Source organism: Periplaneta americana, chromosome 14 (assembly GCF_040183065.1).
Source record: "Periplaneta americana isolate PAMFEO1 chromosome 14, P.americana_PAMFEO1_priV1, whole genome shotgun sequence".
Classification (NCBI taxonomy): domain Eukaryota; kingdom Metazoa; phylum Arthropoda; class Insecta; order Blattodea; family Blattidae; genus Periplaneta; species Periplaneta americana.
Window position 1 is genome coordinate 31,058,940 of NC_091130.1, and position 18,642 is coordinate 31,077,581.

General features: G+C 34.3%; 1 protein-coding gene across 9 annotated transcripts in view; it reads left to right on the forward strand.

Moving 5' to 3' along the window:
• The window catches only part of Spn (Spinophilin), a 595,298-nt gene that overhangs the window by 464,548 nt on the left and 112,108 nt on the right, over positions 1-18,642 (forward strand). For 7 of the 9 annotated variants that reach the window (XM_069845172.1, XM_069845171.1, XM_069845175.1 and 4 more), the window contains 2 exons: positions 2,329-2,410; positions 10,552-10,743. In XM_069845172.1, the coding sequence (XP_069701273.1) occupies positions 10,555-10,743 (189 nt within the window). In that variant the 5' untranslated portion in view covers positions 2,329-2,410; positions 10,552-10,554. Of the gene's footprint in view, positions 1-2,328; positions 2,411-10,551; positions 10,744-17,918; positions 18,006-18,642 lie in introns of those variants that run through there. The other 2 variants (XM_069845178.1, XM_069845179.1) reach the window with 2 other exon arrangements.

An 18,642-nucleotide genomic window follows, 5' to 3' on the forward strand; every position in this document is an offset into this window, starting at 1 on the left:
CGTGCAATCCTGAATTACCAACCTAGAGGCAGGTGATCAACTGGACTTCCAATGAAGAGATGGGCTGGAAACTTTTGTGGACCGAAACAGTCCTTCTGGGATTATAACCTGTATGGCTGATGATGATTATTATTTTGGAAATTTGATATGAGAAAATAACAAAGATCTAGATATAAAATTAGACAGATATAATAAATTAACTGGAGTAATCAAACGAAATTTCGGTAAATCCATGATGGCTGAAACAAAAATAAGACTACATAACATCAGTTTCAAGCCCACACTTAAATGTGGCAGTGAGGAGGTATGGGTTTTAAATCAGCGAGATAAGAAGAAGTTGAAGGCAACACACAATATGAGATTCCTGATATCACTTCTGAGATTCACGAGATTGGATCACACAAAAAATTCAGAAATTAGAAAACAAAAGTTAATAACTTAATAGACGAAATCTTAAACTATCAAAAGAACTGGAAAGAGATAGTCTTCCGAAATTAGCAATGCAGTATTAATCACAGGGAAACAGGGACCAAGGAAGCCCGAGACGTCATTGGATCCAACAAGATCACTTTTTATAAACAGGGCCGGGTATTTATGGAGGTCGTGAAAATCACGACATAATAGATATACAATAGATTTTTACTAATCTGTACGAATTAAGTGATTCTGATTAATAATATACGGATAAAGCAATCGCAACATAGAACTCTAGTAGCGAAATATGAACACATTCGCGAATTATTACTATTGCGTCGTTTTATAGTGAATTTCATATTCTGAGTTTTTTTTTTTTCGGATTTTTTTTTCACTTGAATTTGTTATATATCCAAGTAGGCTATATTACATGGTATTCCAGGTGTTCTGATTACATGAGTGAACTCAAAAGACGGAGAATTCAACATTTCACTAGGTAATAATTTGAGGGCTGCAAGTTTTTTCGTTTTTAATGAATGTGTGTTAAATACAGTCTCAATCCAACAAATATTGTCTATTGATCATACCGCATCTTTACCAGAGTCCAGCGAACCTTCAATGTTTATTTTATTTTAGTAGGTTATTTTACGACACTTTATCAACATCTTAGGTTATTTAGCGTCTGAATGAGATGAAGGTGATAATGCCGGTAAAATGAGTCCGGGGTCCAACACCGAAAGTTACCCAGCATTTGCTCATATTTGGTTGAGAGAAAACCCCGGCAAAAACCTAAACCAGGTAACTTGCCCCGACCGGGAATCGAACCCGGGCCACCTGGTTTCGCGGCCAGACGCGCTAACCGTTGCTCCACAGGTGTGGGCCCCTTTAATGTTAATTATTTGGAAAGTAATATTCATATCGAGTTAATACTCCAATTCCAAAATAATTGTATTTTCCAAAATTTCCATTAATCTCACGAAGAGTACAAATCAATCTCCGCCGACACCAATATTAAAAAACACAAATGATAAAATTAATCTCCATAAAAATCTGCCCCGTTTATAAACTACAGGCGACAGATCCTTTTGCGAATGTTCATGATGATGATGATGATTATTAATATATTATTGTTACCGGTATTATTATTATTATTATTATTATTATTATATTGTTACCGGTATTATTATTATATTATTGTTACCGGTATTATTATTATTATTATTATCATCATCATCATCTCTAGAAACTGACAATAATATAATTTGTAATATGGTAAATGAACTGAATTGTATGAGAAAGCATGTGTCAGCTTCGCGACATATTTTGAATTTTTCTGTTAACTTCCAGGTAAGTAACTTCTTTCGTCCTGCGGAAAATGAATGTAGGGTGATATCAGTATTTTGATAAATTTAAGCTTGTTTTAAAGTGTTGTAATAAAATCAAACTACCACACACATTGCCTCTTTAATCAGAACTCAGATTAAGTTGTGCAGTGGAAGGGACGTTCACTAGTTCTTACTTCTTTCAAGGACTAGTTTAACAGCAGACTCTCCAGTTACTCTTCTCTCCCTTCTATATTGCTGATGAAAGCCTCTCGACAGAAGACTGTGATCCTTTGTGTGGCTGTTAAGCACATCACATGACTGCTTCTCTTCTGCTAAATTACGTATTTTAGTTTTAACATTCTCTTACAACGTGTACTTATGAAGGCATGCATGAAAGGAAAATTTTCTAAAGATCTAACATTACCGGATGCAAGTACCAAGCAGAGAATATGAAAAGTTAAAAAGAGTTAATATTGTGAAGGAAGTTATGTGATATACACGACAAGGTATCATCAAAAGCTTATAATGAAACGGAAAGTGTGTTGTCAGTAGTATAAAAAATTAATTTTTATCTTCTTATTCTTTGCAGATTTCTTGATGATGAACTGAAACCCACATGAAGATGGCCTTCCAGCCATGTTCAGAAGTTTCCTCAAAACTTACAAGTTGAGGTGAGTTTATAATTGTGTATGTAAAAGATATTTGGTGCATTTTCTTTCAAAAATTGTTGTATGATTGCCATGCTTGTGTACAGTGTATTTAATCAATGTAGCAGTAGAAAATGTTTCAGTATAGCAAAAACAAATAGATTGAAGATAGAGAGAACGAGTTATTGTTAACAATACCAGTGCAATGTAGGTATCTGTCTGTATTGGGATTTTCTGATCCTCAGCAGGGTTTATTCTCAGTCTCTTCTTAAAGGTGGTTGTTTAGTCAGCTGTCCGAAGACAGGTCTGAACCTCACAAGTGATATCAACAAGGCACCACTTATGGGGCAACTAGCCCAGGAGATAATAGGGTATTGTTGGCCAATTCCTTTCTCTCTCCATTGCATATATCGCCAATTAGCTAGGTACATATTGCACTAGTTAGACTTCAGATGTATAAAAATAATTGTTCTTCCTCTGACACATATCGTCAAGTGAGATGTATTGCCTGATAATAGATGTACATACCAGCCAGAACCTCAATCAGAGACATTCTTTAAGGCAGGGATTCCTTTATCTACTAAGCGAACACATGGTGAGATTCGTTACGTGTGGTCAGCACAATAACGAACCTCCGCCTAAGACATTACATTACTGAACTTCACATTGACAAGTGACAAGTGCTCTAGAGAGTATTCGAACCGACAACTCTGACTTCCACTCAATCGTAAAGCTGTGCACCTTAGCATTTGCTTACATTATTTCGGAATATGTACGATAAGCACTTTCTTGTGTTAAATATTATTAACGTACCTTGTTAACATGTTTCGAACTATTTTCGGTCATCTTCGGAACTGGTCGTTGTTGGTCTTGGCGCCTCTTGTTTCCTGTGTGGGTGTGTTCGAAGTGTAGAGTCAAAGAGTGTATGTGTTTTGAAATTGAGTTGTGTGTTGAGAATATCGTTGAGATGTGTTTTCATGTGTCTGTATATTTCGTATTGTTCTAGTGTGTTGAGTTTCTGGCTTTTTGGTTGGATGTGCAGTATTTCCATGTCTGTGTTGATGTCTCTGTAGGAGTGGTTGGCATTTGTGATGTGTTCTGCATGTGTGGAGGTGTTTTGTAATTTTGTTATGGCTGTGATGTGTTCTTTGTAACGTGTTTGAAATGATCTACCTATCTGTCCTATGTAGAAGTTGTTGCAGGTGTTACATTTGAGTTTGTATACGCCTGCAACAACTTATACATAGGACAGACAGGCAGATCATTTCAAACACGTTACAAAGAATACATCACAGCCATAACAAAATTACAAAACACCTTCACATATGCAGAACACATCACAAATGCCAACCACATCTACAGAGACATCAACACAGACATGGAAATACTGCACATCCAACCAAAAAGCCAGAAACTCAACACACTAGAACAATATGAAATATACAGACACACGAAAACACACCCCAACGATATTCTCAACACACAACTCAATTTCAAAACACATGCACTCTTTGACTCTACACTTCGAACACACCCACACAGGAAACAAGAGGCGCCAAGACCAACAACGACCAGTTCCGAAGATGACCGCAAATAGGCCGAAACATGTTAACAAGGTACGTTAATAATATTTAACACAAGAAAGTGCTTATCATACATATTCCGAAGTGATACAGTGTTAAAAGTTGTGTAATCAAGATGTATTACATTATTTTCTGGCACTGTAAGAAATACACAGGGTGTTTCAGATATACTTTGACAAACCTTCGGGGGGATGTTCCTCACACCAAAACAAGAAAATAGTTCATATAAACAAATGTCCGAAAACCCTTAGTTTTTTTTAGTTATTAATGAAAGAACATATTGAAACATCTGTTAGATATTGTCAGCTTGGTAGCAAGTGTTGCAACTTTAATCAATTCAAAAACTCATAACAATGAAAGTTTACGTTTAACGCGTTTCGAGGTACAATCCAGCAACTTAACTTAAGTTTGTAACCGATAATAATATTCATTTTGTTAGATAATCGAATGATGTTATCGATACAAGTCTGCTGATGCACCCATTGATCCTAGATGGCTATATATTGCCAAGGAGTCCATGATCCGATGAGTGCATACGTGTGTGGAAGCAAGAGGAGAACATTTCGAACATTTGTTATGAGTTTCTGAATTGACTGATGTTGCTACCAAGCTGACAATATCTAACATGTTTCATTATGTTCTTTCATTAATAACTAAAAAACTAAGGATTTTCGGACAAATGTTTATATGAACTTTTTTTCTTGTTTTGATGTGAGGAACATGCCCCCAAGTTTTGTCAAAGTATTTCTGAAACACCCTGTATAGAGGTTTGCAAAAGCAACGCATCAATTAAAATTGTATGCAGGGGCTTCAAACAAAAGCTCAGACATGTCAAACCTTGTATTTAGAAAGTAATATTTTTACGGAAACGAAATAATTTTGCGGCAAATATTTTGCAAGTTATAAGTTCCTCGAGAACATATTTAAGAAACAATCTATAGTTTTTTTTAATTTAATCTGAAGGAGCATAATATTTTTTTTGTATCGCTATACAATACTTCATTTTGTTTTATGCAGAAGCATGGTTGCTATGGTAACAATTTAGTTATTGCATTTTGTTAGTCCTTTGTATTATGAAAGCTGTTTTATTGATGAAACTAACCTAAAATAAGATGTTAACAGAACAGATCTTTTTAACGATCATCCAAATCGTCCACCTACAGTATTTTTCAGTCAATTGCGAGTAAAATAGAAGCGAAATTCAGTGGACATGAACATGTCAGAGACATAAAAAGGTCTGATAAACTGTCCGCTGACAACGTTTTGCTATTGGTCAAAGAGAATCCATAGTCTTCTCATTTTTCTCATTTCTCTTCTACTTCTAAAGTAGAGTTTGTATTCTGCTTCTTCCTTAAAATGCTGTAATAAAATTTTGAATAACAAAATGACAGGCTACGTCCTTTACAAAGAGTACTAAGTTTTAAAGAAGTTCGCGTAAGTACGTTAATGTAGCGAGACAAATTTCGAACGATTTGCTTTTGGAATTACGGAAAGGTGTTGCTTTTCTCTCCCTTTGTTTGAAACCAGGCGAATTCTGACTACGTATGTCGCTCTTTGTGTAATGATGTCAGCATTATTTGAATTGAAATTGCAGTATAGTGTCCTAGATGGCTTTGTTCGATCTACGACAGATGTTTGAAACTGGAAGAGTAAGTCAAAAGTACTGACGTGAGGAAGAATTGGGTGATGAGTTAGGAGACTTCAGTGACAGGTGTAAGGTGATCATTATTCGTGGTCAAGAAAGTGGAAGCAATTAATATAGCGCTGAAAAAAATCTGTTGAAACATGAACTTCAAGCACAACCATATGGCATCTTTAGAGCATCCAATTTTTCAAGGGTTTCCATGCCGAACGAGTGAAACTGAGGTTCAGAAGTTTTGGAAGCTGTTTAGCATGAGTTTTAAAATGAATACGTCCTTGTACTTGACGGTTTTAAGCATCAATTTGATGTAAACTCCCTTGTTACTGTAATTCGTGTCCAATCACCACACACCCAAAAATGTTAATGTTTTCTGAAAAAATTGTCGAACAGATGCATTATAGGCGCCAATCAGAGTTGCCAACTCTGTTATTAAAAACCCGCTAGATACAGTGGAGAAACCGCTAAATTGCTCTATTGTCAGTATAAAAAAGGATTATTTTACCGCTGTGAGTGTTAAAAAACCCGCAAAATTCCTATATGAGAATACATATTCCATAAATTTTACCCGCTAAACTAACACTGAAAACGCTAAATCTAGCGGAAAAACCGCTGAATTGGCAACAATGAGGCCAGCGTTTTTATTGGTTCAATGGTATGAATGTTACTATCGATATGTATTGTTGTTACAGTCGATAAAAATATGTTGCTAAACCTAAATTAACAGTCAGTTTTATATTGTTGACTTGTACTTCAAAATGGAATTAACGACAGTAATATTAAATTTATTTTCCCTGGACCAAAAATGTAATACAAACTGACAAAAATCACATCTAGTAACAAACTATTTAAATCCTTTTTATTTAATTTTTTAATTTGGTAGAATTTAATGCTTATCGAATACTAAAAACGCTAATTGAACCATCACTTCCGACGACCTTTTTTTTTTTTTTTGCGTATAATGTGTGATGGGTGGTCCCTATAATGTATCTATTCCAATTTTTCTCACATTTATAAATTAGTGAGCAATAAAAGTATTCAAAATATTTTATATTCCGTTCGAAATTAAGTTCTGAGAATTCCATATACAATGACCAAATAATTTTATCAATAGTTTCTACTTATTTTTATATATCTTTATGTCTTATTTTATTTCAGTATAATCTTTTGAGTGTCGGAGATGTTATTTACTGTGATTATGACTTACATATTCTTAACTTCTGATGTGTATGCAAACTGCAAAAAAATCACCAAAATTCAACTTCAATTATTCGGTGATACAGCCATTACAAGACTTCATTTTGACTTAACTACTTAACTGACGAAGTTTAGACTTCATTGAGAATAACCAAACAAAATCTTAAAGGAATCCAGTGGATAGAATTTGAAATACATCCAAATGTAGGTATTTAAAAATTATAATCTTCGGAACTTTTTGGTAATTAATCTTACTATTTTTACTAAAGACTGTTCTTACGAAGATCGTCTTTTAGCATTTACAGTTACCTTGGCTTTGCATATTTTTTATTATTATTAGTTATTGTGATCAGAATATTTACAAGTCACACAAACACACAGATATCAATGTGAAAATTTTTCAGAATGTTACAGGAGATCTAGCATAAATGGAAGTGAGTGGACATGATCAGCTGCGAAAGAACTGTCTGTTATCCATTCAGCAAGAAGAATTGTCGGTCTAGATTAAAGATTCCAGTTCTTTTCAAATCCTCAGTTGACTTGCCTTTCACTTGTTACCATTGTACAGCTTCTTGTATCTAAATTGCCTACTCGAGATCATTTGAGAAGAATCAATGACTTACAATTATTTGTCAAGTGCTCAGCATTAGAAACCAGCCAGCAATATTAAAATTCCAGCATCTTACGAGATTATTTTATAGAAAAACTGTATTAAATTTTTCTACTCCCAAAAAGAATAATTCTGAGAAATCTTGTGGTTACTACGCTTACAGCTTTGGGCCCAAATCGATGGGGTTTAGGCAGGAAAATTCTAATTATGACTTCTGTCAGGTGAAAAAATAAAGTTGTTGGCCTCAAATTTTAGATTGACTTGACTGCACATAAATGAAGATTTTTTTTATTAAAACTGAAGGAACTGATTGCAGAAATGTTGTCCAGACATTGTTTAATCTAAACAAAGTTTTAAGATGTTTAAATCGATTTTTAGCTGTTACTGTTCAAACATTGTCATAGACTACTTACAAGCAAACATTCTTGTAGAGGCAGATAAAAAAAAGTTTTTTTTTTCTTCCACCATGTTAATAATGTCAAAACAAGTGCTTGTACAAATTTTAGCCACATTATATTTGGCTATATAAATGATGTCTGAAAATTGTTATAGAACCTGTAATAGCCTTTAGGCTTATATCTTGTAATAACGAATTGTCAAGGCCAAAATCTTATAAAATCTGGGCTGTCAGCCTCTGATTTCTATATCATCTAGTTGGTACCGTTCTTTATATAAATCCACAGTAAGGAGATAATTGACCTTTCCTTTTCGTTTACTTCCTGTAGTTGTGTGAGATGACTCTCGAACCTAATTGTTGAGTCTAAAATATACCCCTTTTTAGCAGGCGGTTTCATGACAATCATATCTATATGTCTAGTGCTCCCATTGCTGGCAAGACCGTGAACTTCTTCGAATACTGTATAATCCTTTTTGCACAATGCAATGGCAGAGTAGATGACCTTACAGAATGATGGTGGCTGTTACGGAGGACTTCACCAAATGGACAGGAACCCAAGACATGATGCAAGGGTTCTATCTCGCTCTTCTGAAGCGATTATTGTCTGGACTCCTACCTGGGATGGCTCGTACCGGTGCCACATTTGCTGTCATCTTCAGCCCGTCTCTCCACTCGGTAGAAGATAAACCATCCTAATTTGTAGATACTTTTTTTTTTATCTTGAAGCACGTCATCGTTTCTGCAATCAGCTCTGTGTGTACAAACCAGCCATTACCTTGCTATCTGCCCTTGATAATCGATATTACTATGGTAACGATTGTGGAGGAATCTGTTGGAGTACAGTGGAACTGTTGTGATCCAAAATCTCACTGGTCCACAGCCTTCTATGTGAAATGACATTCACTATACTTGTTTTTTTGAAAGATGGGACATGACAGGAGCGTTGCGATCGGAAAAACAACTGAATGTCACATAGCGTGGTAGGCCTGTTGCTATGGTAACAACGGTTGAGTTGCCAAACTTACCATTCCCACATGGCGAGTGCTTAATAGCTCTCTTGGCGACATTTATTGTGCACACAGTGTTAGCATTGGTACGTTTCGTCTTTGATTCTCTGTCGATTTTTGTATTGTTTTCTTACCTTTGCGTCAATTGTCAATGAATGTTTTAACGTCAGCCATCTTAAAGTCAATTGATACCTTCCATCAGCTGGCAGCGTGGTAGTCCATGTTGGCAACATAGCACTGTAATTCCAAGTTCGGCCGCTTAACTGTCATGTCCCATCTTTCAAAAAAACAAGTATAATATACCAGTACGAAGTACATAATTGATAATGGATATTATGTCGAGACTAGTTAAGAAGAGCCAATGACTTACTTTTCAAGTGCTTTGTTTTGGAAACCAACATCATTTTTGTTTCGCTGAAAAGAAATTATATCAACATTCTTATTGAAGATACTAACCGTACCCGTGCGCTCCGCTTCACCAGTTAGAAATAAATATAAAGTAATTACATAATTAAAATGGGACGTTTGATCCTGGAAATATCCGTGTTTGATAGAAGGATAAATCATTTAATATGTTTAAATTGAATTTAAATAATTAAAATGCGATCATTTTGGTCCAGAGACCACTCATTTAGTGCAATGACAATTCCTTTAACATGTTTCTTATTTGTTATTACATGCAACCATAGTTTAATGAATGTACAAAATAGCATATCAAGTTTTCTCTGCATAAGAAGCTATTTTAATCTTACCTGTCCTCGACTCACTCAGAAGTTACTGTAATAACATTATAGCATTATGTCCATCTAGAGAAACTACGCTTTCCAATGGTGAAATAATAATTAATTATACAAATCGGTTAATTTAGCTTCCGATATTACTTCATACAAACACAGAAACATTCTCTGTAGGCTATGTTTAATATCTTTCGATTGTTGTTGTCCAAGGCCCCTTATAGAGGAAGTCATTTGTTCTTATTTCATTGCACCGCCTTAGATGGCGTTATTTTAATTTTAAAACTCATTTATCTCATTAAATATCAGTTCTATCAAAATTTTTGCAAAGGATAAAACTTATCTGAAATCATTTTTAAAGAAACTTTTGGTATGTAACATTTTTCACAAAAATCAATAATAAGCGAGATATTTCGATTTATTTAATTGAGGCCCCCTTATAACCCCGCTTTCAAATAAAGTATTTTGAATGACATATAGCCTAAAATCTAAGTTACAACGAACTTAATTTATATTCCAATTTTCATATAAATCGGTTCAGCCATTATCGCGTGAAAAGGTAACAAACATCCAGACAGACAGACATACAAACAAAAATAAAAAAAAAACGATTTTCGGTTTGAGGGTGGTTAATTATATATGTTAGGACCAATTATTTTTGGAAAATCGAAAATTACCAGAAAATTTTCGGCTACAGATTTATTATTAGTATAGATTACTTTTATTCGTGGTCTTTGATATCTTGTGCTTGTGTGATTTTTAGTAACTACATTATTAATTATGAAATATTATGTATACATAGTGCCTTGCTTGGTTTTAACTTCATGCATTATTAATGAACTGCTTTTTTTCTAGATGATGTGCTTGCTGCATGCCGCTGTTGGGTCATGAGTGTTTGGTACATATTTTTTGTTTATTATGTTAACAATCACATTACATTTCTCTGATTGTTTGCAGAGTTTAATCCATCAGTTTTTGGTTTGTTCTGGAATTCACAGGACATGCCTTCTGCATCCCCTTCTGTACGCGGAGAGATTCTCGCATTCAGTCGCACTCAGTCAGCTGTGCGTCGTTGTCGGTCACAAGAGCTCGACACTTCATCAGACATAATTCCAGCTCATGAGCCTTTCCAGAGGACACGTTCTGTTTCTGAATTGTGTTCTCTTTTTGAACAGGCATCACTTGTGTCTGTAGGTGATAATTTAATGTACTGATATTCGTCATGTGTGCATTGTTCTGTATCAGTGGTTCCCAAAGTTTCAAACTAAGAAAATAAATGGAATAAAAATGAAATCCCTTTAATTTGTTTTTATGAACACTTAGAACTAAATGTGATTAGATTTCGAGAGTATGATCAGAAGACTTGAAATTTGCATCATTATTTATTTATTTATTTATTTAAACTGGTAGAGATAAGACCATCAGGCCTTCTCTTCCCCTCTACCTGGGGATTACAACTACAATATTAAAAACACAATTACAATTAGTATTAAATTTACAAATACAATAAAAATTAAAGTACTAAAAGATTAACTGATTAATAAAAACTGGGCAGTTTATTGTAAAAGTTAAGAAGAGACAAGCATTTCTTTTATTGATTAAGTAAAAATTAAACCTACGCAGTAAGAAAATACTTAATAAGCTTGCTTTGAACACTACTAAATTCCGACAGTCTCTGATGTCACTGGGTAGGGTATTCCACAAGCGCGAGAGCGATATTGTGTATGATGATGAATACGATGATGTCTTATGTGTTGGTATGGCTAGTATGCGGCTATTTTGCGTGCTTATGAAGAGATTATGATATGATGACAGGTAACTGAAACGGGAGGCAAGGTAGGTAGGTATAGAAGTGTGAAGGACTTGGAAAAGGAGAACAAGAGAATGAAAATTTCTACGTTCGTTAAAACGTAGCCAGTTTAGAGTTTGGAAGGATGAGGTAATGTGGTCAGCGCGACGGACATCGCAGACGAAGCGAACACAAGAATTATGAACACGTTGTAATTTTTGCGACTGGTTGACATTGAGGTCAGTCAGTAGAAAATCAAAATAATCGAAGTGGGGCATTACTAGTGTTTCCACTAGTATTTTCTTGAGTGATTAGACATTTCAACCTGCTTTAATGAAAACATTTTTGGTTAATAATTAAATATTTTGTCCATCAGAATTCGTGTGGAAATATTAGTTTAGAATAAATAAAAATTGGATTCGAAAAATACATTTTTCTTTTATCTTCATCTTAAAATGCTAAAATTCGTAAGTTTATGTTTGTAGTTACTCATTTTCTGGGTGTGAAAACACGTGTACACCTGTTACACGATCTAAAATATGATTTCCATTTGTTTTTATCTTAATTTATATTCATTCAGTTCTAATAGATTTTGAATCCTATATAAGGGTGCGATGTATTTTGAACAGTTTATTTCTGAACCGTGCTATCAAAGCAATTAAATACTGTATATTATAAAAGTTAGATGCACTATCACCTTTACTTTTTAACTTTGCTCTAGAATATGTCATTAGGAAAGTCCAGAAAAGCTGAAAGGGTTTGGAATTGAATGGATTACATCAGCTGCTTTTTTATGTGGATGACGTGAATATGTTAGGAGTAAATTCACAAACCATTAAGAGAAACACGAGAACTTTACTTGAAGCAAGTAATGAGATAGGTTTGAAAGTAAATCCCGAAAATACAAAGTATATGATTATGTCTCGTGACCAGAACGTAGTACTAAATGGAAATATAAAAATTGGAAATTTATCCTTTGAAGAGGTGGAAAAATTCAAATATCTTGGAGCAACAGTAACAAATATAAATACACTTGAGAGGAAATTAATCGCAGAATAAATATGGGAAATGCTTGCTATTATTTGGGTGAGACATTTTTGTCATCCGTCCTTCAAAAAAATTGAAAGTTAGAATTTATAAAACAGTTATATTACCAGTTGTTCTGTATGGTTGTGAAATTTGGACTCTCACTTTAAGAATGGAACAGAGGTTAAGGGTGTTCGAGAATAAGGTGCTTAGAAAAATATTTGGGGCTAAGAGAGATGAAGTTATAAGAGAATGGAGAGAGTCACACAGTGCAGAACTGCACATATTGTATTCTTCACCTTACATAATTAGGAACATTAAATCCAGATGTTTGAGATGTAGCACGTATGGGTGAATCCAGAAATGCATATAGTGCGTTAGTTGGAAGATCTGAGGGAAAACGACCTTTCGAGAGGCCGAGACGTAGATGGGAGAATAAAATTAACATGGATTTGAGGGAGGTGGGATATGATGGCAGGGACTGGATTAATCTTGGTCAGGATAGAGACCAATGGCAGACTTATGTGAGGGTGGCAATGAAACTCCGGGTTCTCTAAAAGTCGTTATTGTAAGTAACTTCATCTTGAAATGCTAAAATTCATAAGTTCATTAATGTGCCAATATTCACATATTTTCTGGATGTGCAAACACGTGAAAATCTCTTAACACGACATATAATTTCTATTTGTTTTTTTCTTAATCTTTATTCATCTATGATCTAATAGATTATGAATCCTATATGGGTACGGTATATTTTAAACATTTTATTTCTGAAATTTGCTATCAAAGCAATTAAATACTGGTACCAGTATATTATAAAAATTACATATTATTTCTGTGAGCGAGAATTTTAAGAGAGAGATTTGAAGTGACTGTACTCTAGAACATTGGGAACCACTGACGTATGTGTGTGATTTTAAACTTGTTATTGCATATAATTTTCTCTTTTGTAGTAGGCAGGTTGGTTATTTTGTCCTTTAATGGTGGAGTGCAACAGCTGCAAAGACTGTAACTGTTTGATTTATTATTGTAATTATATACAGTGCATTGAAGAGTGTCATACATTATTGTTGTTTGCGTCAGTAGCGTTGAAGTCTTATATTATAAGTGCTTTACATTCTGAATTTATTTTGAAACAAATATTGATTAAATGTATCATCAGCATTATATTTGAAATGTTTTGTAGTAATTTATTTCCAGTTTTTTTGTAGTCTTTTCATGTAGTAGTATTTGTCTTCTTGAACTTTTCTTGGTGTTCTTTTTCTTATTGGGCACTTAAATTTTCATATTTCATATCATATCTTCTTTTAGTGCCTTGATTTCAGGTTTACTTTGTTACATTGAGCACAAAATTGAGGTTATGGACGTTTTAAATTTAATCCTGGATTGTTCATGAACTGTTAATATTCATCTTCAGAAGAGTTGTCTGTTCCAGAGAAAAATCTTTTGCAGACCAACATGCTTTCCTTGACAGTAATGTATATGCCCTTCATACTTTCTCCTTATACAACGTATAGAAGGAAATTTTGATGCTGCAAAAAAGATTTGTTTAGAGGAGCGTTTCTCAAACTGTGGTCCGCGGACCACCTGTGGTCCTCGAGTCTGTTTTTGTGGTCCTTCAAAAAGATAGAAGAAAAAATAAAATTCAAACAAATTGCGTATCACACTATAGCTTAAAATCGCAGAGTTTGGAAATTACACATGGCATTCGAATTTCACGTTTTCTTCCAGTACTCTCTCTCTCTACTCTCAGCAACAAAATAGGAATTCAAAGCACTATACACGTGGTGTTTCTCGCCATCTTTTCCCTGGACATCTGGCGCCGCGCCTGTAACCCAGCCAGGGACCACCCGAATTCATAACCGAAGACCAAAGTATCGAACCTTAATTCAGTTTTAAAATATAAGTATACTGGTATCAAAATATATTATGAAAATGATAAATTTGCTTTCGAAGGGAACAAGAGTAAGGTGGTCTGCGGAACTGTTCTGATTTTAAAAAGTGGTTCTCACTTCAAAAAAGTTTGAGCAACGCTGGTTTAGAGAATTAAAAAAATATGCACATTTCCAGTCTGATGATGAAAAAAGGGTTTCTGGCGTGCTGTCTGCTTGCATAATAGTCTTTCCTTCTAGATTGCAGGCAGGCTGGATTTATACTAGAAATAATTAAATTTGTTTATAGTTTTTAGGAAAAATAGCAAAATTATGATACGTTGCTCAGCATCATCCCTTAAACATTATTTAATGTGAAACGTTTATTTGCTTGGCAGTCGATTTTCTTTTTTTTTTCTTTTAGATTCATTGTTAACTCTCTAGCATCTATTAGTAATTTCTCGTTGTGCTAACTGATGGCGTTACAGTGTGACATTGAAACTTGTATTCAGATTTCTGCCCAGCAACAGTCCTGTTAATAAATTGTATTTTATAATTTGAATATTGGTTAATTAATAACCAGACACACTCGCAATCACACATTCATACAAATTTTCAGACACCCAGGCAATTTATCTTCCTCAAAGAAAATTCTCCGAGAAAGGCGTCTGGGAATCGAACCTGGGACCTCCAGATCTGAAGCCAGTATAATGACCAACAGTCCACATAGGCAATCAAATTCGACAAATCTGGTCACATTTTCTGTTGACATCTCTGTCTGCACTGATGCAGATCGCAGAGAAAAACAGATAGCGGGTATATTATTATAGAAGACTTTCAACATCTGATGTCACTTGTTCTCATTGCTTAGGAATGGGGAGTGAGAAGTAACGTCATACTATAACAATTATTGGACGAGTTCATTTAGGCAAGGAGAATATGAAAGTAAACTAGACAATCCTTTTATACGTTAATAAAGTGAACTAACCTCTAAAATGAATGAACCCATCATGCATGCAAATGTAACAGACTTGATAATAGATATACATAAAAACTAATTAGCACAACAACAGCATACCGAGATAAACGTTTCACGCAATTATAAAGTTTCTGTTAATCCCGTTTCACTTTTTCATCTAATTTTTTTATTTCAATGTTGGAAGTTCTGAATAATGTCATATATGATGCAAGTTTTCCATTCACAAAAGTAATTGTAGCACGTTAAAACTAAGAATAATTGACATATGTTGCTTCACAAAATTAATATGAAGTCAATTGATTGGCTATAGTAAGAGCAATGTAGTGCTGCCATTTAGAAAAGTTTGTAGTACATACTGGTACATTTTGCATGTACAACCCAGAGAGGTAGCATAGTAGTGGCGGTTCCTCGGGGGAGGGAAGGGAGGAACGTCCTCCTCACATTTTCTTCTTTTGAAAGTAAATACCAAATAAAATATGTGCCTTGAAATTCGAGGAAGATTCGATAATTTTTAAGTTCACAGCTATAAGAAAAACTCGGTTGATCGAGTTTAAACGACGCGCGCTCATGTGCTGTAGAAAACTGTGAGAAAGATGCGAGATTGTCTGTGTAGAGGAAAGGCACTCCATTCCTCCTCTACTGCAGTTAACACACATAGACAACAGCGCACTAGCGGGCGGAGAAAGAAGCAGAGTTTTAAAGCAAGTAAATGAACGGAGAGGGAGGAGATCCTCCTCTGAATCAGTCATGGGCAAGAAATAGAAACCGATTGATCGTGCAGCAAGCTCGCTACCGCTGCGCTGCCACCTAACGATGTTACATTCAACCAGACTAAAACACATCTAGGAGGAGACACAACAAAAACAGTTTTAACGCAACGATATGAAAGACACCATGTAAACTTTTTTTTAAATCATAAATCAAAAATATTATTCATTGCACTTTATATAGGCTACTATTCATGGTTTGAAACTTTCGTGGATATTTGAAAGTTAAAGTCGGGTTTATGTAAAACAAAGAGGAAGTAGTTTTACGTAGTTGGCCCCTGAAATTCACTTCTATTCATTGTTTACTAGACAGGGCAACAGTCAAGTTGTCAGTTTTGTACAAATATATTTGAAACTGAAAGTAGGTACTCCACACTACATCATTTTTAACATAAAAAATTAATGGCCACCGGCAGCTTTGAACAATAATGATAGTATGACTTTACAAGAACTGACATTCTTCAAAAGCATGTGATACTGAACTTGTAAAATGTACATGTGGCAACACAGACCACGTGGGTGGGTGCAGTGTTCTCGCTTTCCTCATATTATTTCCCATTCCCATGTCCATTTCCGTAAAACGGTTCTTGTTACGAGTTAGTAGCTAGTCTCTTCCAACACGTGTGATGCTGTAGTGTGCTCGAAAAATGCTACGAGGTTGTGAATTTCCTTGTAATTGTTAATTTGTGCAATTATTCAACAATGAATGGAAGTGAAAACATAATATATTTTGGACAATTTAGGAAACTTAGTTTACAAGAACAGATTATTGCTATACAGAAGGAAAGGCCAACCCCAACACTACTTGGTCTTACATGTATGCATGTAGGCTAATTTGTAGCATGTTTCATTCAAGAAGGTGTCATTTGGTGCTGTTAACTTCCTTCCTCCTCTTAAGAAATATCCAGGAGCCGCCACTGTAGCATAGGTACCGGTACTTAGAAATTACGTCAGGTGTCCATTCCAGAAACCCTCTGCATAATTACCTTGTAATATATTGCAAAACAACTCTTTTAAATATTTAAAGCTGTGTATAACGAGAAAGTATGTGCGATTTACATTGCACTGTTTATTTTTACATACTTATAAACATCTTGACACAACACAAGTAATTTTCAAATGTCTTAGGTACAGGTATATAATAATGTAATGTATTAATGTAATTTAATATTCTTATTATAACTTCATTTACGCCATAAACAAAATTTTTCAAATATCAATAAGTTATGACTTTAAAACTTTGAAGATATTGCATACCTTATCAAAATACTGGATTTTGATAATGTTACTTTTTAGTTATCCACTTGTTTACCGCTTTATACAAAGTATAAAAGACGTAAACAAAACATGCTGACTTTCTACCGTATTTTAAACAGTTAATCAGATTTTTCGACATAAATAAAATCAAGATGCATGTTAAAATATCGGTATATTTGAATGTGTAGGCATTTAATAATGCAACTTATTGTCGTTACTTTGTGTTAGGTACAGAAATACCGAATTAAGATTATAAGTGACAGAATCTATTGTGTTTAAACTGGTTAATATTTTAGAGGTGTGTAGAGATAACTCATAAAATTCTTAAGTTGGTCCAACCTTCAGTAAACACAGTTCAAGATAAATGTGAAACATGGAAGTTACATTACCGATACCCTTGAAAATGTACTAGAAGGTTATCAATGAATTCTACAGTATTTTTCATTGTAGTCAGATGCTGTGAAGCTCAGTCATTTTATATAATAAAGTATTTAATACAGGCATGGGAATGCAGCTCTTGTTACCCGTACATATTTAGTATATAAATCTGTAATCTTAATGGAATTGTATCTGTTCCCAAGAATGACGACTGATACTTGTAGCTACTTTTTATATCATATCTTATCTCTTCCGATTGAGCTCTATCTGCTCCTCATTCTCATTTAACATTGGCATTTGTGTGTACTGAGTGTTCATGTTATGTTCTTTATAGTGTTCGTTTGTAAAATGATTCTTTATAACTTTACACTTGTAGTACTGAAAGGTGAGTGGCACTTTGAAAACTTGATGTCAGAGCTTCCATTACTGAAAGATTACAAAGAACTCAGGATATCTATATCATTTTTGCTGGTCAGTTTGCTTCCTTTGGTGTATTGAAGTGTCTGTGATTGTGATTACAATATGTATTAAACGGAAAGCTCTTGTTTTGATGATGCATCATTCAGTGTAAATTCATGTTTTGTAGGCCTACCAGTACTAAGTATATGTATTTGACTTATAATGTAATGAGGTAAAACACTACTACTGTCCATAAATGATGTAATTCAATAAGAAAATGATAATAGATACAGTACCGGTACTGTATATGAATCAAAATTAGAATACTCGTGTAATATGCAGTCCCTGTAAATAGTTTACACGCAGTTCTTGAGTGTCTGGTCGGATTTTACCGTAATAATAATAATTTTATTTATTTATTTATTTATTTACTTATATTTAATGTGCTGTACAGCAGCCAGAGGCCAATTACAGTTCAGCACAAACAATATAACAAAAACATTAGCAATAATTTACAATAAAAGTACAAAGAAATAATTAAATTAATGGCAATTAATTAAAATGATAATTAGAAATGAAATAATGGAATCATGAATGAAGAATGGAATCATATAAAATAATAT